The 16,285-nt window shown below is 39.1% G+C and overlaps 1 protein-coding gene across 39 annotated transcripts in view; it reads right to left on the reverse strand.

The window, feature by feature from the left end:
• The window catches only part of LOC127438032 (receptor-type tyrosine-protein phosphatase C-like), a 59,921-nt gene that overhangs the window by 17,553 nt on the left and 26,083 nt on the right, over window positions 1-16,285 (reverse strand). For 23 of the 39 annotated variants that reach the window (XM_051693253.1, XM_051693282.1, XM_051693275.1 and 20 more), the window contains 18 exons: window positions 13,947-14,045; window positions 13,807-13,863; window positions 13,279-13,365; window positions 13,126-13,149; window positions 12,779-13,009; window positions 12,177-12,359; window positions 11,265-11,369; window positions 11,040-11,171; window positions 10,206-10,349; window positions 8,550-8,699; window positions 7,828-8,036; window positions 7,619-7,679; window positions 6,812-6,914; window positions 6,657-6,688; window positions 6,456-6,556; window positions 6,214-6,304; window positions 6,042-6,109; window positions 5,834-5,870 (listed from right to left, as the gene is read on the reverse strand). In XM_051693253.1, coding sequence (XP_051549213.1) covers window positions 5,834-5,870; window positions 6,042-6,109; window positions 6,214-6,304; window positions 6,456-6,556; window positions 6,657-6,688; window positions 6,812-6,914; window positions 7,619-7,679; window positions 7,828-8,036; window positions 8,550-8,699; window positions 10,206-10,349; window positions 11,040-11,171; window positions 11,265-11,369; window positions 12,177-12,359; window positions 12,779-13,009; window positions 13,126-13,149; window positions 13,279-13,365; window positions 13,807-13,863; window positions 13,947-14,045 — 1,914 coding nt within the window. The remainder of the gene's footprint in view (window positions 1-5,833; window positions 5,871-6,041; window positions 6,110-6,213; window positions 6,305-6,455; window positions 6,557-6,656; window positions 6,689-6,811; window positions 6,915-7,618; window positions 7,680-7,827; window positions 8,037-8,549; window positions 8,700-10,205; window positions 10,350-11,039; window positions 11,172-11,264; window positions 11,370-12,176; window positions 12,360-12,778; window positions 13,010-13,125; window positions 13,150-13,278; window positions 13,366-13,806; window positions 13,864-13,946; window positions 14,046-16,285) is intronic. The other 16 variants (XM_051693292.1, XM_051693288.1, XM_051693289.1 and 13 more) reach the window with 4 other exon arrangements.

Below are 16,285 nucleotides of genomic sequence, written 5' to 3' on the forward strand. Positions count from 1 at the left end.
GCACAGGGACCTGGTGCTCAGGCACCTCAGCCGTTTGGGGCTTCGGGCCAACTGGGAAAAGAGCAAGCTCTCCCCGGTTCAGAGCATCTCTTTTCTCGGCATGGAGTTAGACTCAGTCTCGATGATAGCTCGCCTCACCAGCGAGCATGTGGAATCAGTGCTGAACTGCCTGAAGTTATTCAAGCGGAAAACAGCGGTTCCACTGAAACACTTTCAGAGGCTCCTGGGGCATATGGCATCCTCGGCGGCGGTCACACCACTCGGGTTGATGCATATGAGACCGCTTCAGTACTGGCTTCAGACTCGAGTCCCGAGATGGGCATGGCACCGCGGTACACATCGCGTGTCCATTTATGCCAATTTTCCACCACTTGTTCAGCCCTTGGTCCGACCTTGCATTTCTGTGGGCAGGGGTTCCCCTACAGCAAGTGTCCAGGCACGTCGTGGTTACGACAGAGCTAGGCTGGGGTGCCGTGTGCAATGGGCACGCAGCCGCCGATTCCTGGACAGGACCGTGACTGTGTTGGCATATCAACTGCCTTGAGTTGCTGGCAGTACTGCTCGCCCTGCTTTTGCCATTGATCAAGGGCAAGCACGTGTTAGTCCAGACAGACAACACAGCGATGGTAGTGTATATAAACTGCCAAGGCAGCTTACGCTCACGTCACATGTCGTAACTCGCCTGCCGTCTCCCCCTCTGGAGTCAGCAGCGGACAGCGGACACGCTGTCGTGGCAGGTGATGCTCAGGGGAGAGTGGAGACTCCACCCCCAGGTGGTCCAGGTGATTTGGAGTTGATTCGGCAAGGCACAGGTAGACCTGTTTGCTTCCCAGGAATCTTCTCACTGCCCGCTCTGGTATTCCCTGTCGGGGGCTCCCCTCAGGACAGATGCGTTGGCACACAGCTGGCCCCGGGTGCTGTGCAAGTATGCATTCCCCCCAGTGAGCCTACTTGCACAAACCCTGTGCAAGGTCAGGGAGGATGAGCCCCTCCCTGGCAAATTCCCCTGAGAAAGGACCTTCTTTCTCAGGGATGGGGCACCATCTGGCAACCGCGCCCAGACCTCTGGAACCTCCATGTCTGGCACTTGGATGGGACGTGGAAGACCTAAGTGGTCTACCACCGGCAGTGGTGGACATGATCACTCAGGACAGGGCTCCCTCTGTGAGGCAGCTATATGCCCTAAAGTGGTGTTTGTTCGTGAATTGGTGTTCTTTCTGAGGCGAAGACCCCCCAGAGATGTGCAGTCAGGTCAGTGCTTTCCTTCCTGCAGGAGAGGCTGGAGGGGTGGCTGTCCCCCTCCACCTTGAAGGTGTATGTGGCTGCCATAGCGGCACACCACGATGCAGTGGAGGGTAAGTCCCTAGGGAAGCACAACCTGATCATCAGGTTCCTGAGAGGCACCAGGAGGCTGAATCCTCCTAGGCCGCGCCTCTTCCCCTCATGGGATCTCTCCGTGGTCCTTCTGGGCCCTCGGAGAGCCCCGTTTGAGCCTCTAGAGTCAGTCGAGCTGAAAGCCCTCTCCTTGAAGATGGCCCTCCTGACCGCTCTCACCTCCATCAAGAGGGTTGGGGACCTGCAGGCGTTCTCTGTCAGCAACACCTGCCTGGAGTTCGGTCTGGAGGACTCTCAAGTGGTCCTGAGACCCTGACCAGGCTATGTGCCCAAGGTTCCCACGACCCCTTTTAGGGATCAGGTGGTGAGCCTGCAAGCACTGCCCCGGGAAGAGGCAGACCCAGCCTTATCGTTGCTGTGTCCGGTGAGTGCTTAGCACACCTACTTGGATCGCACGCAGAGCTTTAGATGCTCTGAGCAGCTCTTTGTCTGATTTGGCAGACAGCGGAAAGGAAACGCTGTCTCCAAACAGAGGCTTGCCCACTGGATCGTGGATGCCATCGTGCTGGCATACCAGGCCCAGGCTGTGCCCACCCCTTTGGGTATACAAGCACACTCTACGAGGAGTGTGGCATCCTTGTGGGCACTGGCCAATGGCACCTCTCTAGCAGACATCTGCAGGGCAGCGGTTTGGGCAACACCCAATACTTTTATAATTTTATATAAAATTATATAAATTTTATAATCTCTGGGTTGAGCCGGTTTCGTCCCGTGTATTGTCAGGTACAAAGATATAAGTGTGCGGGACAGCTGGCCGGGTGTATCAGTTGTGTACAGTGCCTTTCCCCTCCATGAGGCAAAGACATGCACTCTTTTCTCCCATGCGAGTTCACGAGTCCATGAACCCTGGATGTCTTTCCTCCCTAGCCCTGTGGCTGGTGAATTTGGTGGAGGAATTCCTAGCCGGACCCAATACGTGTGCTAGCATGCCCTGTACTGGGGTAGGTGCTCCACAGGCGCCGGTTACCTCCGGTAGCCCCTTGTGATGTATTTTCCGTGGTACAGTCTCCCTATCAGTCAACCCGCGTCTCCCTTGGGCAGAGCCCTCTCTGCCTCCAGTCGCTGTGTTTGTAGAGCTCCTCCCCTTCGGGCAGGACCTACCACCGCGCCTCTTCTGTATGCGGCTGGTGAGCCCACATGTCATATTTGCCACATATTAACCTCCCCTTCGGGCAGGATGTGGTCTCCACAGTGTCTTTTCCCCCTGAAAGAATAGGAAGGGAATAGAACTCCTTCCCTGGCGCGAATAATAGCGCTCGATGGCCCCAGCCGAATCTAAATACTCTGTGGAGAGAAAAACATAGAGAGAAAAGCCCGCGGCTGGTGTGGCCTGTTCCCATACTAGTTATGTCCCCCCCCCATGATGTCTTTTGGGGCGTTGGGGGAGGCTACGTGCAGACCGGTGCACCCATTATTACGCATGCAGCAGCTTGCTTGCACCTGCATCGGCAGTCCACGTAACACAGTTCAGCTAGTTGTGGCATTTTGTATAGGGACCCCTAGTGTCCCTCTTGCCACAACGCTGTACTACCCGCTGAAATGTCCGGGACCCTGTCTCGCCTCCTCAGCACAAAACCTGAATGAGTGGTTGCGAGCCAGCTCCTTTTATACCTGTATGTCCGGGGGAGTGGCATGCAAATCGTCAGTTCTCATTGGCCTTTTCTCACAAGGTGTTTGGGGCTCCCAAGTTCAACCCCTAGTGTCACTACATCGACACAACGTATCGTTCCCTCCATCAGGGAACGGAGGTTACGACAGTAACCAAGACGTTTTACCACTCTAAAAGGTGTTCTTATCATGATGTGATGCAGCAGCAACAGCAATAGTCAATAAATACCAAAAGTCAATAAATAGACACCATCATTCAATGTATTACTCTATTAATCATAATGACTGGAATAAACAATTCATCTACCATGTAATGTAGCCTTACTGTAGTTATTCGTGATTAATCGCAGATTTAGAAAGTGCTAAATTTGACACCATATATATTTCTTTGCCTGTCAAAATGCATTTATTTCCATCTTATGAAAGAAAACAAAACAATATGTAACAACATAATGCTTTATACACATTTTAAAAACAAAGCCTTCCACAGTTTAAAGAGAGAAATGCACTAAAATAGCACCAATTCAAGTAAAATTAAACATTTCCCAAAGTCTAACTGGGAGTTTGACTAATTGAAAAACTAGTTCCCTAATTCTAGTTCCCTAGGTTGCCACCAATTGTATCAGCTGATATTCATGTCTTATGACTCGATTGGTAATTTGTCCGATCGCATAAACCGATCACTCATGTCGCAAAAGACGCATGGCCCCTTTAATACTTCAGCAGCACTGTCATGGCATCACGGAGTGTGGGGAATAATTGCATAGTGTTGGAAGGCATCAAACTTGTAACAAGGTAAGGTGGGCGAGGAGGAGGCGGGAACCAGCTAAACAGTCAACGTAAAGTTTAATGATAAAACTCAACATAAAACAAACATAAACAAACATAGACACACATGCAACGTGGCCACGTGCGTCTCTCTCTCTCTCGAACTGGCGCATCCAGCTCGTCTTTATCCCCCTCCCAGCTGATTAGCCTGATTCAGGGCCGGCCGTGTGTCCTCATGGCCCAGCCCTGCCCTCCTCCTCATCACAAAACTTGATTCAGCAGTTAAGAATAATGCAGTGGGAGAGGTATGGCGAATATGAATGGTTTGTGTACTGTACTGTTAATGTGGCGTTTCACATGCAACAAGCAAAGGGAAAATAGCGCGAGCTGTGAAACCATCCACATTATAGTTCATGGCAGCTGCTTCTCAGTCTCCGCCAGTCATAGGCATCTCAGTAATAACGCAAGTTACAAAATGTGGTGTAATTCAAACATCTTTATTAAATATCTCCCGATTAAATGGCATTAACAATAGTAGCACCTGTAGAGTTCAAAAACATGTGCTCTTTCTCCACTTTCCTTTCAACTCTTGCCCTCACAAGAGAGCACGTGTTCCCCTCATTAAAGTTCAAGCAGCAACAAGTGAAAAATTAACTATTAATACAATCATCCAACTAAATGAAAAAGCAAGGAAGGAATTTATAAATACAATAATTCTTTATACAATTTTAAGATACCATAATAAAATGTATTAAATATAATGCAAAAATAGAAATAAAATAAGGAATAATAATAATAATTATATTAAATAATGACTATGAATCAATAACCAAAAATGTCACATTAAGTTTAATTGCACCTATGGGTTATCAGTTTGTCTTCATTTTGACATTAAGCTTAATTTTTATAGGGCTATCTATCTTTTTTTGTGTGTGTGTGTGTGGATTTTTTCTCCCCTTTTCTCCCCAATTTGGAATGCCCAATTCCCAATGCGCTCTAAGTCCTCGTGATGGCGTAGTGACTCGCTTCAATCCGGGTGGCGGAGGATGAATCTCAGTTGCCTCCGCATCTGAGATCATCAATCCACGCATCTTATCACATGGCATGTCGAGCGCGTTACCGCGGAGACATATCGCGTGTGGAGGCTTCATGCTATTCTCCGCAGCGTCCACGCACAACTCACCACGTGCCCCACTGAGAGCGAGAACCACATTATAGCGACCACGAGGAGGTTAACCCAACGTGACTCTAGAAACCGGGCCAATTGGTTGCTTAGGAAGCCAGGGTTATCTATTTTAATATAGGGAGTATTTTGTTAGCCTATACTTGTTTTAAAGCTTTTTTTAATAAGCCATTTAAACTTTAAAAAAAAAAAAATTGTAACAAAAACTAGGCAAAAGTGATATTACTGGGAAGAGGAAAATTCAGTTAATAGTGGCAGTGAGCAGAAAGCTTACATATAGCCAGTTATGTCAGAGATCCTGATAAAAGGTGAAATGATCAGTATCAGGACCGATATCGGCCGATCAGGTGATGGCTGTAAAAGTCCTGATCGGAGCATCCCTAGTTAAGAATTAATGGCTTCTATGGTAATTAAAATGTGCCTTACGTAGGCTGAAAAATACTTGACTTCTATCACAAGTCCCATCTGGACTTGTTTTATACAACAAATAGCATTAAGTGGTCCTTTCTCCATCATTGTATCACTGACACAGAAGCGCTGTTGTGTGTTTTTATATGAAATGTGCGTTAGTGTAATGACTTTGGGCGGATATATCGCAAAGGATCTGTCCTCCCAACAAGTGTTGTATTATGCTGTATTAACGGTAAATGCGTTAATCGCAATTAAGAAAAATTAATGCGTTAAACGTTTTTAATTAATCACGTGTTAACGCGTTAAATCTGACAGCTCTATTTGAAACATGGCACAACCAATCATAATTTAGAGTCTATTAGTTTAATAATTGAACGAAATCACATAACAAGAGCACAATATCAGCACAGCTGTGATTCAGCCATATCAGTTGTAACTGATTGTTGTATAAGAGGATATATACTGCACCTTGGGCTGCAATGTATTTCTTTGGCTCTTTGTATCCCTTGATGGGGAAAAATAATGTATATGTTAGGAAATGATCAGACATGTTAAAAGTAATAATAATTTTGGTGTAATATTCTAATGCTTGAAATAAAAAATAAATAAAATATTTAGGTAAGTATCCAGGTATAACAAGCATACAATATTGAGATAATACGTTTATCCTCTGTACCTCAATAAAGCTGGCATTTATGTAGTCACCTTCACTTCCAGTTGAGAGTGTAACGCGATTATAGTCATCTGCGAAAAGAGAAGCCATGCAGAAATCAATTAATTTTCAGATCACTAAAATATGAAAAACCACACAAACGTTTTGTGATTAAATTCAATTCTTTATTCTTTACAAGGCAGAATGTCAACGTAGCGGTTCTTGTACTGGTTTTCTGTTTTCTTAGCCTCTTTGATGGTGTAATTGCTGAAAATTCGTGGGATGCTCTGAGAAAATAAGAAAAGAATTAATCCGATTTTTCAAGGTGAATTTAATTATTCCACACTGGATCAAATATATCTAATGTATTCTAGCAGAAGCAGACACTACACACTGTGTTATATTTTGCAGGATATAATATGACATATAGAAAATCACCTGAAATTCAGCCAGAAACAGACGTCCTTCATCAACGATCTTCTTCTTGTAAGTGTCCACTAAACTGTCTGCACCGATGGGCTCAACACTGAGAAGGGGTTCTGAGAGAGGAAAAGGATAAACTGATAAAAGAATTTGTTTTCTAAAATCAGTTGTCTTTTGAATGCACTGAACTGACCATGAGAGGAGCTAATGACTTACGCATCAGAGGAATATTTTCCTCTTCTTTATGCCTGTGGTGAGAAATCCCGTCAGAAACATACATTAAAATTTATGTAACCTCTTTTTTGTGTGCTCACTGAAATCATTCTGATAACAGAGTTTAGGTGTCAACTAGGAAAAACTGTAAAACTGACCGTTTTCGTTTGAGCAGGACAATTTTGTACAGCACAAACAGGAGAGCAACTAACGTCACAATAATTAGGAAAACCAGGAATCCAATGACGGCCTTATCGTTGTCTGAGAAAGGAACACATATTCCCAGCTTCAAATATAGTTAACTAGACCAAACTAAATTTGCATGCTCTAATATGTATTATTTGTACAGAACATACTGTATAAAACAGTTTTTTTAATAAAGATTTTTCTTCATTTTGCAAGCACATGATGCATATTAGATAGAAATAAATTGTTACTAATGAAGGGATGACTTTATATTAACCAAGAAAAAGCCTTTTCTTGGTCATACTACATTCTGATTTTATATGTAATGAGAAATTGGTTGAATGTGCTTATTGTCATGAACATTGTGTGACAGTGTTTTGTGTGTATGTTGTCCATTATTGAAGCATCTACCTTAAGTATTTAGTATTTAAGTAAGCTAAGTATTAGTACTTTAATGTGAACTATCCCTTTAAAAGCTAGGAGCCAGTTCTATTTAATTCTGTCATGTAGCTATTAGTGTAAAGTCTGTGTAATGTTTAGGTTAACAGCAATTTTCTTTGTTGTTTTTTAGTATTTGGACTCCAGCAAATTTTATAGGCACTTAATTTCACTAAATATTTGTACATAAATCAAAACTTATCTTTAATTTCTTTCCATTGTCGCACAGTGTTGACTTCAAGCAACCAACCAAGGTCAATTTTATGCAAGAAAAGTGACGCAAACATAAAACATTTGTTTAATTATCTTGAAAAGGAAAGATGGGAAAAGTTTGTTCTTACACCTAGTAGTAGTTTCATCGGAAATATGTTCCTCTAAATTATTTCCATTAATGGCTGTAATCTGAATTGAATAAATAAATAATATGAAACACAACTCAAAACATTAAAATGGTACACAGCAAACATATTGCAACTATTACACACAGGACACTTTGGCATGCATGAATGATGAAATATGTGAAAAAATACAGTATGTAGGATATAAATACCTTAATCGTATATGTGGTAAGGTAGTAAAGATTTGAAAAATCAAAATTACACTTCTGAGATTTGGTGGTTATTTCATGTTTTCTGTTGTTTATGAGTTCAGCTTTGAATGTTCCCTCTTCCCCATTCCAATATGTAGGACCATCGCATTTTGCGGTAAAAGAATTGTGACCATGGTAATTTACTTTAATTTTTGATGTGAAGTTGGGCTCTATTAAAAGAAAGAGAAAGACAATACATTTTATGGTCAAACTGTTGTGCATGGAGACTTCAATATTTATGCTAATTTATTCAGTATGCAAATATACACAGATCAGCTCAACACAGCAGATATATACCAACTTAGATCATTCTGCTACATAACATTTGCATTCTCATATATTCAACTGCTGTTGATTTGTGTACTAAAGCTATTTGTAACAAAATTTGTTAAACAAACAGCAGTGCAGTAACAGGTGAAAGTGTTGAAGAGGAGAAAAATCTATAAGACTAAAGTACAAAAAATAAATATTAGTCATTTAATTAAAAAAAAAAAAAATGTATGAAATAAAAATCACTTATTTTACAGTCTATATATGATTTTAAATTGGTTTGGACCAAACCAATGAAAATCATTACTAAAAACTAATGAGCTCTAAATAATATGGAGAAGAAAATCATTGAAAGAGAGAGAGAGAGAGAGAGAGAGAGAGAGAGAGAGAGAGACAGAGAGAGAAACACTTACTGTAAGGCATTGTTTTCTTAAGCAATTTGGAAATAGTGTATTTCATGCCGGACATAGTAGCATTCATTTCACATTCATACTCGGTATATGGTTGTAAGCTCTTAAAAGCACATTTTACATCATCTGTGATGTTGCATGTTTCAATCGTTCCTTTAAAAAAAGACAAAATAAACCTATAATTAGACCAAAACGCTACACTGGCACTTTTAGTGAACAGTGTTGGGTGTAATTGGATAACAAAGTAATTAGTTACTGTAATGGAATTATTTTTAGGAACAAAAAGTAGTGTAACACATTACATAAAAAATTCTTGTGATTACAATAATTACTTTTAATCACATTACTTGGGTTACAAATATTAAAAAAGTATTTATGTGTAATTGAATTAAAATGTGAATTCATATGTTAATATGTACATCTGTTTGCATTTCTGTGACAGCTGAAGGGTGTGTGACAATGAACAAAGAAAAAATAGACATTATTTCGAATTTGTTGAGCATAATTGTTTTATTTATTTTTTGGGAAAGTAACTTAAAAGTAAAGTAATAAGTAAAGTGATTACTTTTCCAAAGAAGTAATCAGTAAAGTAATCTGATTATAATGATGTAGTTAGTCATTTTTAGTGTATTTTTTTTAGTAACCAAACACTGTTAGTGATTTACAAAAGCATCACAAGTCCTTTGACTATTTACAAAGTGAGTGTGTAACATGCACACCAAGTCACTGATAGCTGCCAAAAATCATTTAATTCAAATAAATCCAAAAATGCAAGAAAACTGCATTATATGAGACTTGAAATCATGTGTTTGGTCTCTGCTTTTAGCATCAAAATGTAAACGGGCATGCACACATTGGATAAGCAGGTAAGGACTGTTTAACAGTTAAGCTGTTTACATGCAACGCGAAATAGGGGTCATGGGCAAAAATCTATGTGCGGTGATCAGCTTATGCTTAAGCCGTTTATGACCTTACCCTGATAAAGAAAAACATTTAATGTGTTTACATGACACGTTCAGTGAAATGTTAAAGAATGTGAACAGCTGATCTGTAATTTCAAATGTTGCTGAAGGGATGCAAACTTATGGAAGTGTAAAAAGGTGAGAAAGTTATAGCAGACGTTCTAGATATATATTTTTGGTGAATTTGTTTGTTGCATTTAAAGGTTTTTTGTTGCATTTAAAGCTCTTAAAGTGTTTAAGCTTAAACTAACACTTTCATGTGATTTTCATAAGGAAAATGTAGAAAAATGTACCAAACAATTTGGCAAATTAGCTTAAAAAACGTGCCTTTAGTTGAAAGGTGAGTAGTTTGCATCCCTGAAGAACTGGTAGTTCTAAAGAAGAGAGTGAGCAAGGGCTGGATACCCTAGTGGATATATCTGTTCCCTTGTGGAACAGTTAGGACCAGACCTTACTGTTGTATCAAGTGAGATACATTTGTACAACAAAGTATTGGAACGCAACCTTATTCCTTAGTTAAGAAATATAGCAGTATTTGGACTTGTGAATTCTTATTGAGAACCAGTAAAAGCTGAAACCATCTAATCTACCCCTGGTATTCAGCTTCCTTTAGCAGTCTCGTGTCGCACAGCCTAAAGCTTTGGAGGCCCCTGGGAGTCCAAGGGCCTGGGACACTGGCACGGTATATAATCCAAACCTTCAGGTGTGTTCTTTCCATCGCATTTGGCTGAAAAATTTTGCAATTTAAACCCTGGGCATTTGTCATTTGGGGACACATGAGGTTTCCATGACATACAAATATGGTGCGTGCCACTATTTATCTCTGCGTTTTTCCCCCACTCTGTAAGAGAGCAAACAGACATCACAAACAATACAAGCTTCATATTCCATGCAGAATAACAGTGTGTCTCTATATGTGAGAAATTATCATACATGTCTACAAAAAGTATGATGTAATAAAAACAAATTTTGCTACTTATATTGCCATGTACACACTGCAGCAAAATACGGTTGTCAGTTCACCTTTGAATGCTTAAACCTGTTGGGTAAACACACAGTTCGGTAATATACGGGAGTGACAACCGCATTCTACAACCGAATTAAGTACCGAAAAATTCAGGTAGTGACAAACGCATTTTCAGAAATTCTGTGTAGTCTGTATGGAACCAACTGAACAACTAGTTGTTAATGACGTGATTAATAGCGCGTGTGAGATGTGTCCGTCTTCTCCTTCTGCAAATGACACAAACAGGAACAGTATGTAACTTCATTAATTCAAATACTCCAGTCTGTGTCTGTCCGATGAAGTTGCTCTCACCACCAGCAAGTGGTCTCGGGGTAACTCTTAAATTACAGTCCAGAGAGAGCGTGCTGTTTAACATATTTGTTTGGTCAAAAAAGCAAACATCAAATGGGCTGAACTAGTGGCACCATGTTCTTGCTCACTTCCACATTTAAATGCGGTTGTCATGTGTACATGGCAGACATAAGAGAGAAACTTTGGGAATATTTGTGGAATAATGCAACTCACCGCAGTCAATTTTAATTGAGATATTTTTACTTTTGATGTATTTATTCTGGTAAGAGACTTCTCCGGTGCAGTCATAATGTATTAAAGGCAATAACGACACTGGTTTATTTATACCATAAGTATTGGTGTTTTCTGACAAAGAAAGAAGAGAAAACTTTTCCATCATCTGTTAAATTATTGCTTAATCATCAAGATAAATTGATTAAATGCTGTATAAATACTTACTGCCATTGATGCACTTGACTTCAAGTTTGTAATCACATTTATCCTGTTTATTAGTCCAGTTAAATTGAGAGGGGATGGCTTCAGTAAATTTTATGACAGGCTTGACTGAAAGAAAACAGAAATGTGGGACAAAGTTTTTCAGATCAGATCACACATACAGTCCACTAAGACACCTAACTTCATAGATTCTGCAGTCAACTGCATTCTCTTGATTTACAGTGGACACATGCTATATCTATCTGATCTACATTTACATTTATGCATTTGGCAGATGCTTTTATCCAAAGCAACTTACAGTGTACTTATTACAGGGACAATACCCCCAGAGCAACCTGGAGTTAAGTGCCTTGCCCAAGGACACAATGGTGGTGGCTGTGGGGATTGAACCAACAACCTTCTGATTAATAGTTATGTGCTTTAGCCCACTACGCCACTACCACTCATTGGGCTAAGGTGGAACCCACATTTTCCCTCTGAAACAGGAGTTGCTTGCAGGATTGAGAAGACAATATGATTGATTCAGTCCTTTAGAAGTGAATCAGGTACAATCACGTATTATTACATCGTTTTTGTTTTTTTTTTCTTCCTAAAATTGATTTTAAATTTGGGTTAAATGATTACTATCATATGCTCTATGATTACTGTAAATGTATAGTCAGTGGGGTAGTCCAGAGGTTAAAGATGTTTAAAAAAGTTTGCAGTTTTAAAGGTGAGAGAGGTGAAAATGGTTACTGAAATCACAATTCTAAAACTCTAAAAACGACAAAAGTGTCCTTGAGAAAAGTGTACTTTGGATGAAAGAATTACTGTACAGATCTTGTGCATAACATCATGCTTGTCAAATTGAAAATAAATATATCAAGCCTTTTTCATTAAGGAAATATAAATCTATTCATGTTATAAAATACTGACCAGGGGGCATGGTGACATTCATTGTGTAGTTGCAACGTTCAAGTTCAAAGACAATTGCCTTCCATTTGCAAGAGTTTTCAGGGGTTACATCCTCACATTTCGACAGATTCCATGTACCATCCTTAAAACATACTTTATCTTCACCAGATACCTCACTGACAGAAGGGGTTTTACTTTCTTTGACTGCAAACAAATCAAGAAATTAAAAAGAATCAGAGACAATAATTTGTATATCTATATACAGCAAAAAGCATACAATATGCATATTGTAATTCAGCCTACAACAGCATAAAATAAGCACTCTGTATGGCGATGTACTGTATTTAAACTTTCTATCTTGACCTGGTTTTGATTGATTTTAACAATTAATTAATGCAAAAGACAGTTTGTAGGAGTAAATGAGCAGAAACGTAAAGTTATGGATCTAAAGCTAGAAATGCATTGTTGTCATGTTGTGTAGTGTGAAGAAAATATGGATATGTTCTATTCTTGTCTAACCAGGTCAGACTAAAAGAAGTAGTTTCAAACAAACAAACTTCCACCTCTAGCAAAACAGCATTATAAATGGAAAAATTATACCTGTGTCTGTGTAAATCACTCACCATTGTAAAAAAACATGGTGTCTCCAGAGGAACTGCAGCCGTCTACTCTGACAGTGTACTTAGTGCATGGCTTCAACTGTTTAAATGGTATATTGAAGGGGGAAGATCCATTTATTTTAAGCAAAGTCTCATTCTGTGTACCCACTAGCATGACTGTGTAAGTTCTGTTAGTGGAACCAGTGATTTTCACCACCGGGGGGATTGTTTCATTTTTCTGAAGGGTGTATTGACCTGTGTGTAAGTGCATTTGAACAGTTCCAAATTCATTAGCAACAAATGATATATCTTGAACAGTATAATCAAAGTTGACTTAAAAAACACAACAGGTACAATAAACAAATACTCACACATCACTTGGCTTGTTAAGTTATCTGTGGAAAGCACAAGTTTTCTGTTAATCATCATACATTATGCAATTTTGTTACATCAAAGAGTTGTAACGAGTAAAGAGAGGTACAGTAAGCACACAGAGTATTTTAGAAATGAGGCTTTGGTGATACCTGTGGTGAGTGCAGGTGAGGTTGAGCTGGATTGGGTGGAGGTGAGAGGTGTGGTGGTGCTTGCAGCTGAGGTGAGGTTACTCACACCTTGTCAAGGTGATAGTTAACAACAGACAAATTAGAATAGACTGACCTCTTCACTCTATCTACGGTATATATTGCAAAGTTCATAATTAATCGTATATTGCATCTCATGTGCTAATTTACAACTATACAAGTGCAAAGAACATTAAGTTCCAGCTTGAAAGAAAATAATATGCAGATAACAATTATTATTAAACATCATTAAGGTGAAAAAAAAAAAAAAACAATCAAACAAATATAGGAAAAAAGAAAAATCATACAATATTTTGTCATTGGTCAGATGCATTATATAAATACTTATTTAAACATTTCAGGTATCAGAAGTAGTGATGTATAGACTAAGTCTGCACTATATGCAGTATATAAAGTACATATACTGTATAGATAGTCTGCACAACAAGGATCCTTTTTAACAAGTATGTTTAAATTGTAAATGATCATTACCTGTATCTGTTGGTTTGGTGATTTGTGTAATAGTGCGTGTGGGTAAGGGGTTTGTGGCTAAGGAAACAGCAAGATAATGACCATTTGATATGTTGTGCCACTTCATGTAATTATCAAATACATAAATATTACACTGTTACCTGCTGCTGTGGTGTCGGGGCTCTGTTGATGTGAGGTGTTGAGTGGGGGTGTAGGGGAGATTTCTGCTGGAGTCTGGTTTATCTTTTTAGACTGACTCTCTAAAAGATGATTCAATAGTCAATGGCCATTATATCGACAAATTGGGTAAATACAGGTAAAGTGGGACACTTTCTGATAAATTGTCATCGCTGTTGTGTTTAAAGGGTCATTAAACCCCAAAACACATTTTTTTGAGATGTTAACAGATACTGTAAGTACAGGTTGCACATCACTGAAAACAATGATAGCATTCATTATGTTTATTGTTATGGTGAACATGGTAATTTTTTGTTTTATTAAGCCATTTTGTTCTTCAGGTTTAAAAACTAAATTTAAAGCAACATCATAAAAATGAGTTGTGATTGGTAAGAACAGTACACATACAGTCTACAGTGGGCTCTATTTTTGTGAATGCGCAAAGCGCAGCACTACGACCGTACGCAACGTCTTATCCAGTTTTCTTGAGAACGGTAATTCTAAGTGCAATCGTGCCAGCGCAAAGCGCAAGTGGGCATGGGTGGGAGTGTTTGCGCTATCTGTGGGTGTATGCGTGCAAACTGTGGGTGTATTGTGTGATGATGAAGTGGCGCAAAGTGCAATTTGCTATTTTTCTGAGAAACAGGTCAACCAATAATAGGTATCAAAATCACGTCATATCTCAGCACAAAGTCTAAACTCAGTTCCTGCATTTGCAGTTTGGAGATTCCACCAGCGGGTGGTAATAAAGTTCAGGTCTAAACTCTGAAAATATAGTGGAACATCAAATTATGTTCATGATGATCACTGTTGTAGCCGTTTTATAAAACAAAAATGTATGAGATTTGTGTTAAACTATCTTTAGGTAAAGGTTTATTTTTCATTTATTATTATTATTTTTATATTTACAATTGCATTAATGATCTTTTTTGTATTGGTACTGGCTGTTGTTGTACAGTGATTTTTAAGTCACTGCAAAAGGGTCTGGAGGAGGTTAGAGAGAGTAAAATGTTTGGATTTGATGATTTATTTATTTTTATTTTTTATATTTTTTATACCACTTCATTATATTGATTATATTTTTGTTTTGTTTGAAGTGTAATATGAATTTAGAAATATGTTTGGTTTAATTTTTTTGTGTTTCAATAAATGAATGTAATTTTTCAAAATCGACCGTTGGAAGTGAAGTGCGTTCCGATACAATCACTGTTAATACTAGCAATGATTTGTGTCAGTAGATGAAAATGATTAATAATACTTACATTCTTGATAGTTTAACGGAGTGTAAATCCAAATCCTGACGAGAACAAGATTTCCATGCGAATAAAAAGAGCGTGCTACTGTCACAGAAATATGCTGGACATTCAACAAGAACGCAGTTAATGCACAAAAGAATGTAAGTCCATAATTCTGTTCTTCTAAATCATTGCGTACAGTCCATTTACACTACCAACTTATTATGAATGTGCTGTCTTTGTTGATATTGCTGGGGCTTGACAGGGAATGGACTATATAATAGGACGCAGACAGTTTCACCAAACCCACTTGCGCCAAGACTTAGCGCATGCTTCCACGAAAATCCCAAAACTCCATGGCCATGCCCACTGACTTGATGCTTATAACGTAAAGCACAGCACTGCACTTAGCGCTAGCGCTCTTAAAATGGGGCCCACTATGTCAGTAGATTCTGAGCGTTTCTCCACATTACCTATGAGAAGGAACGCTTCCATCCAATCACTGTGTTTTGGGGTTTCATGACTTTTTAAAATATGATCCTAATACTGTAGATACAACAATGCCATCCAATATTAGTTTATGATTAACTTAATACAGATTTTTAGAAATAAAAACATAATTTTTATAAACATATTACATAGATTAAGTTTAAGTGTAAGCGTTCCACTTTGTATTCATCCTAATAAATTTATCTGATCATATAAGCACATTTGATCAGATTTTGTGGTTTTTTTAATTATCCCTTAAAACAAGGAGAGAATGGCACACTGCTATAGTTGCTCCAATGTAATTTAATAGAAAAAACAACATTTTGACCCCTTGGGTCTTCGTCAGGCAGTAAAACACCAGGTGTTGATAACTTATATAAATACTCACACCTGGCAATGGGTGTGGGCAGCACATGCAAGTATTATCCAATGAGGAGATACAACAAGTCAATTATCCTATCTAAAAAAAACAATCACCAGTGACCAACAATAAAGATCATACAATACCACCAGTTATACCAATCCTAAAAAGCTAGTGTCACAGCATCAACAATGCATTACAAAGGCAAATGAAAATGTACAATTAATATTATAATAAC

The sequence above is a fragment of the Myxocyprinus asiaticus genome, chromosome 49 (genome assembly GCF_019703515.2).
Source record: "Myxocyprinus asiaticus isolate MX2 ecotype Aquarium Trade chromosome 49, UBuf_Myxa_2, whole genome shotgun sequence".
NCBI lineage: Eukaryota > Metazoa > Chordata > Actinopteri > Cypriniformes > Catostomidae > Myxocyprinus > Myxocyprinus asiaticus.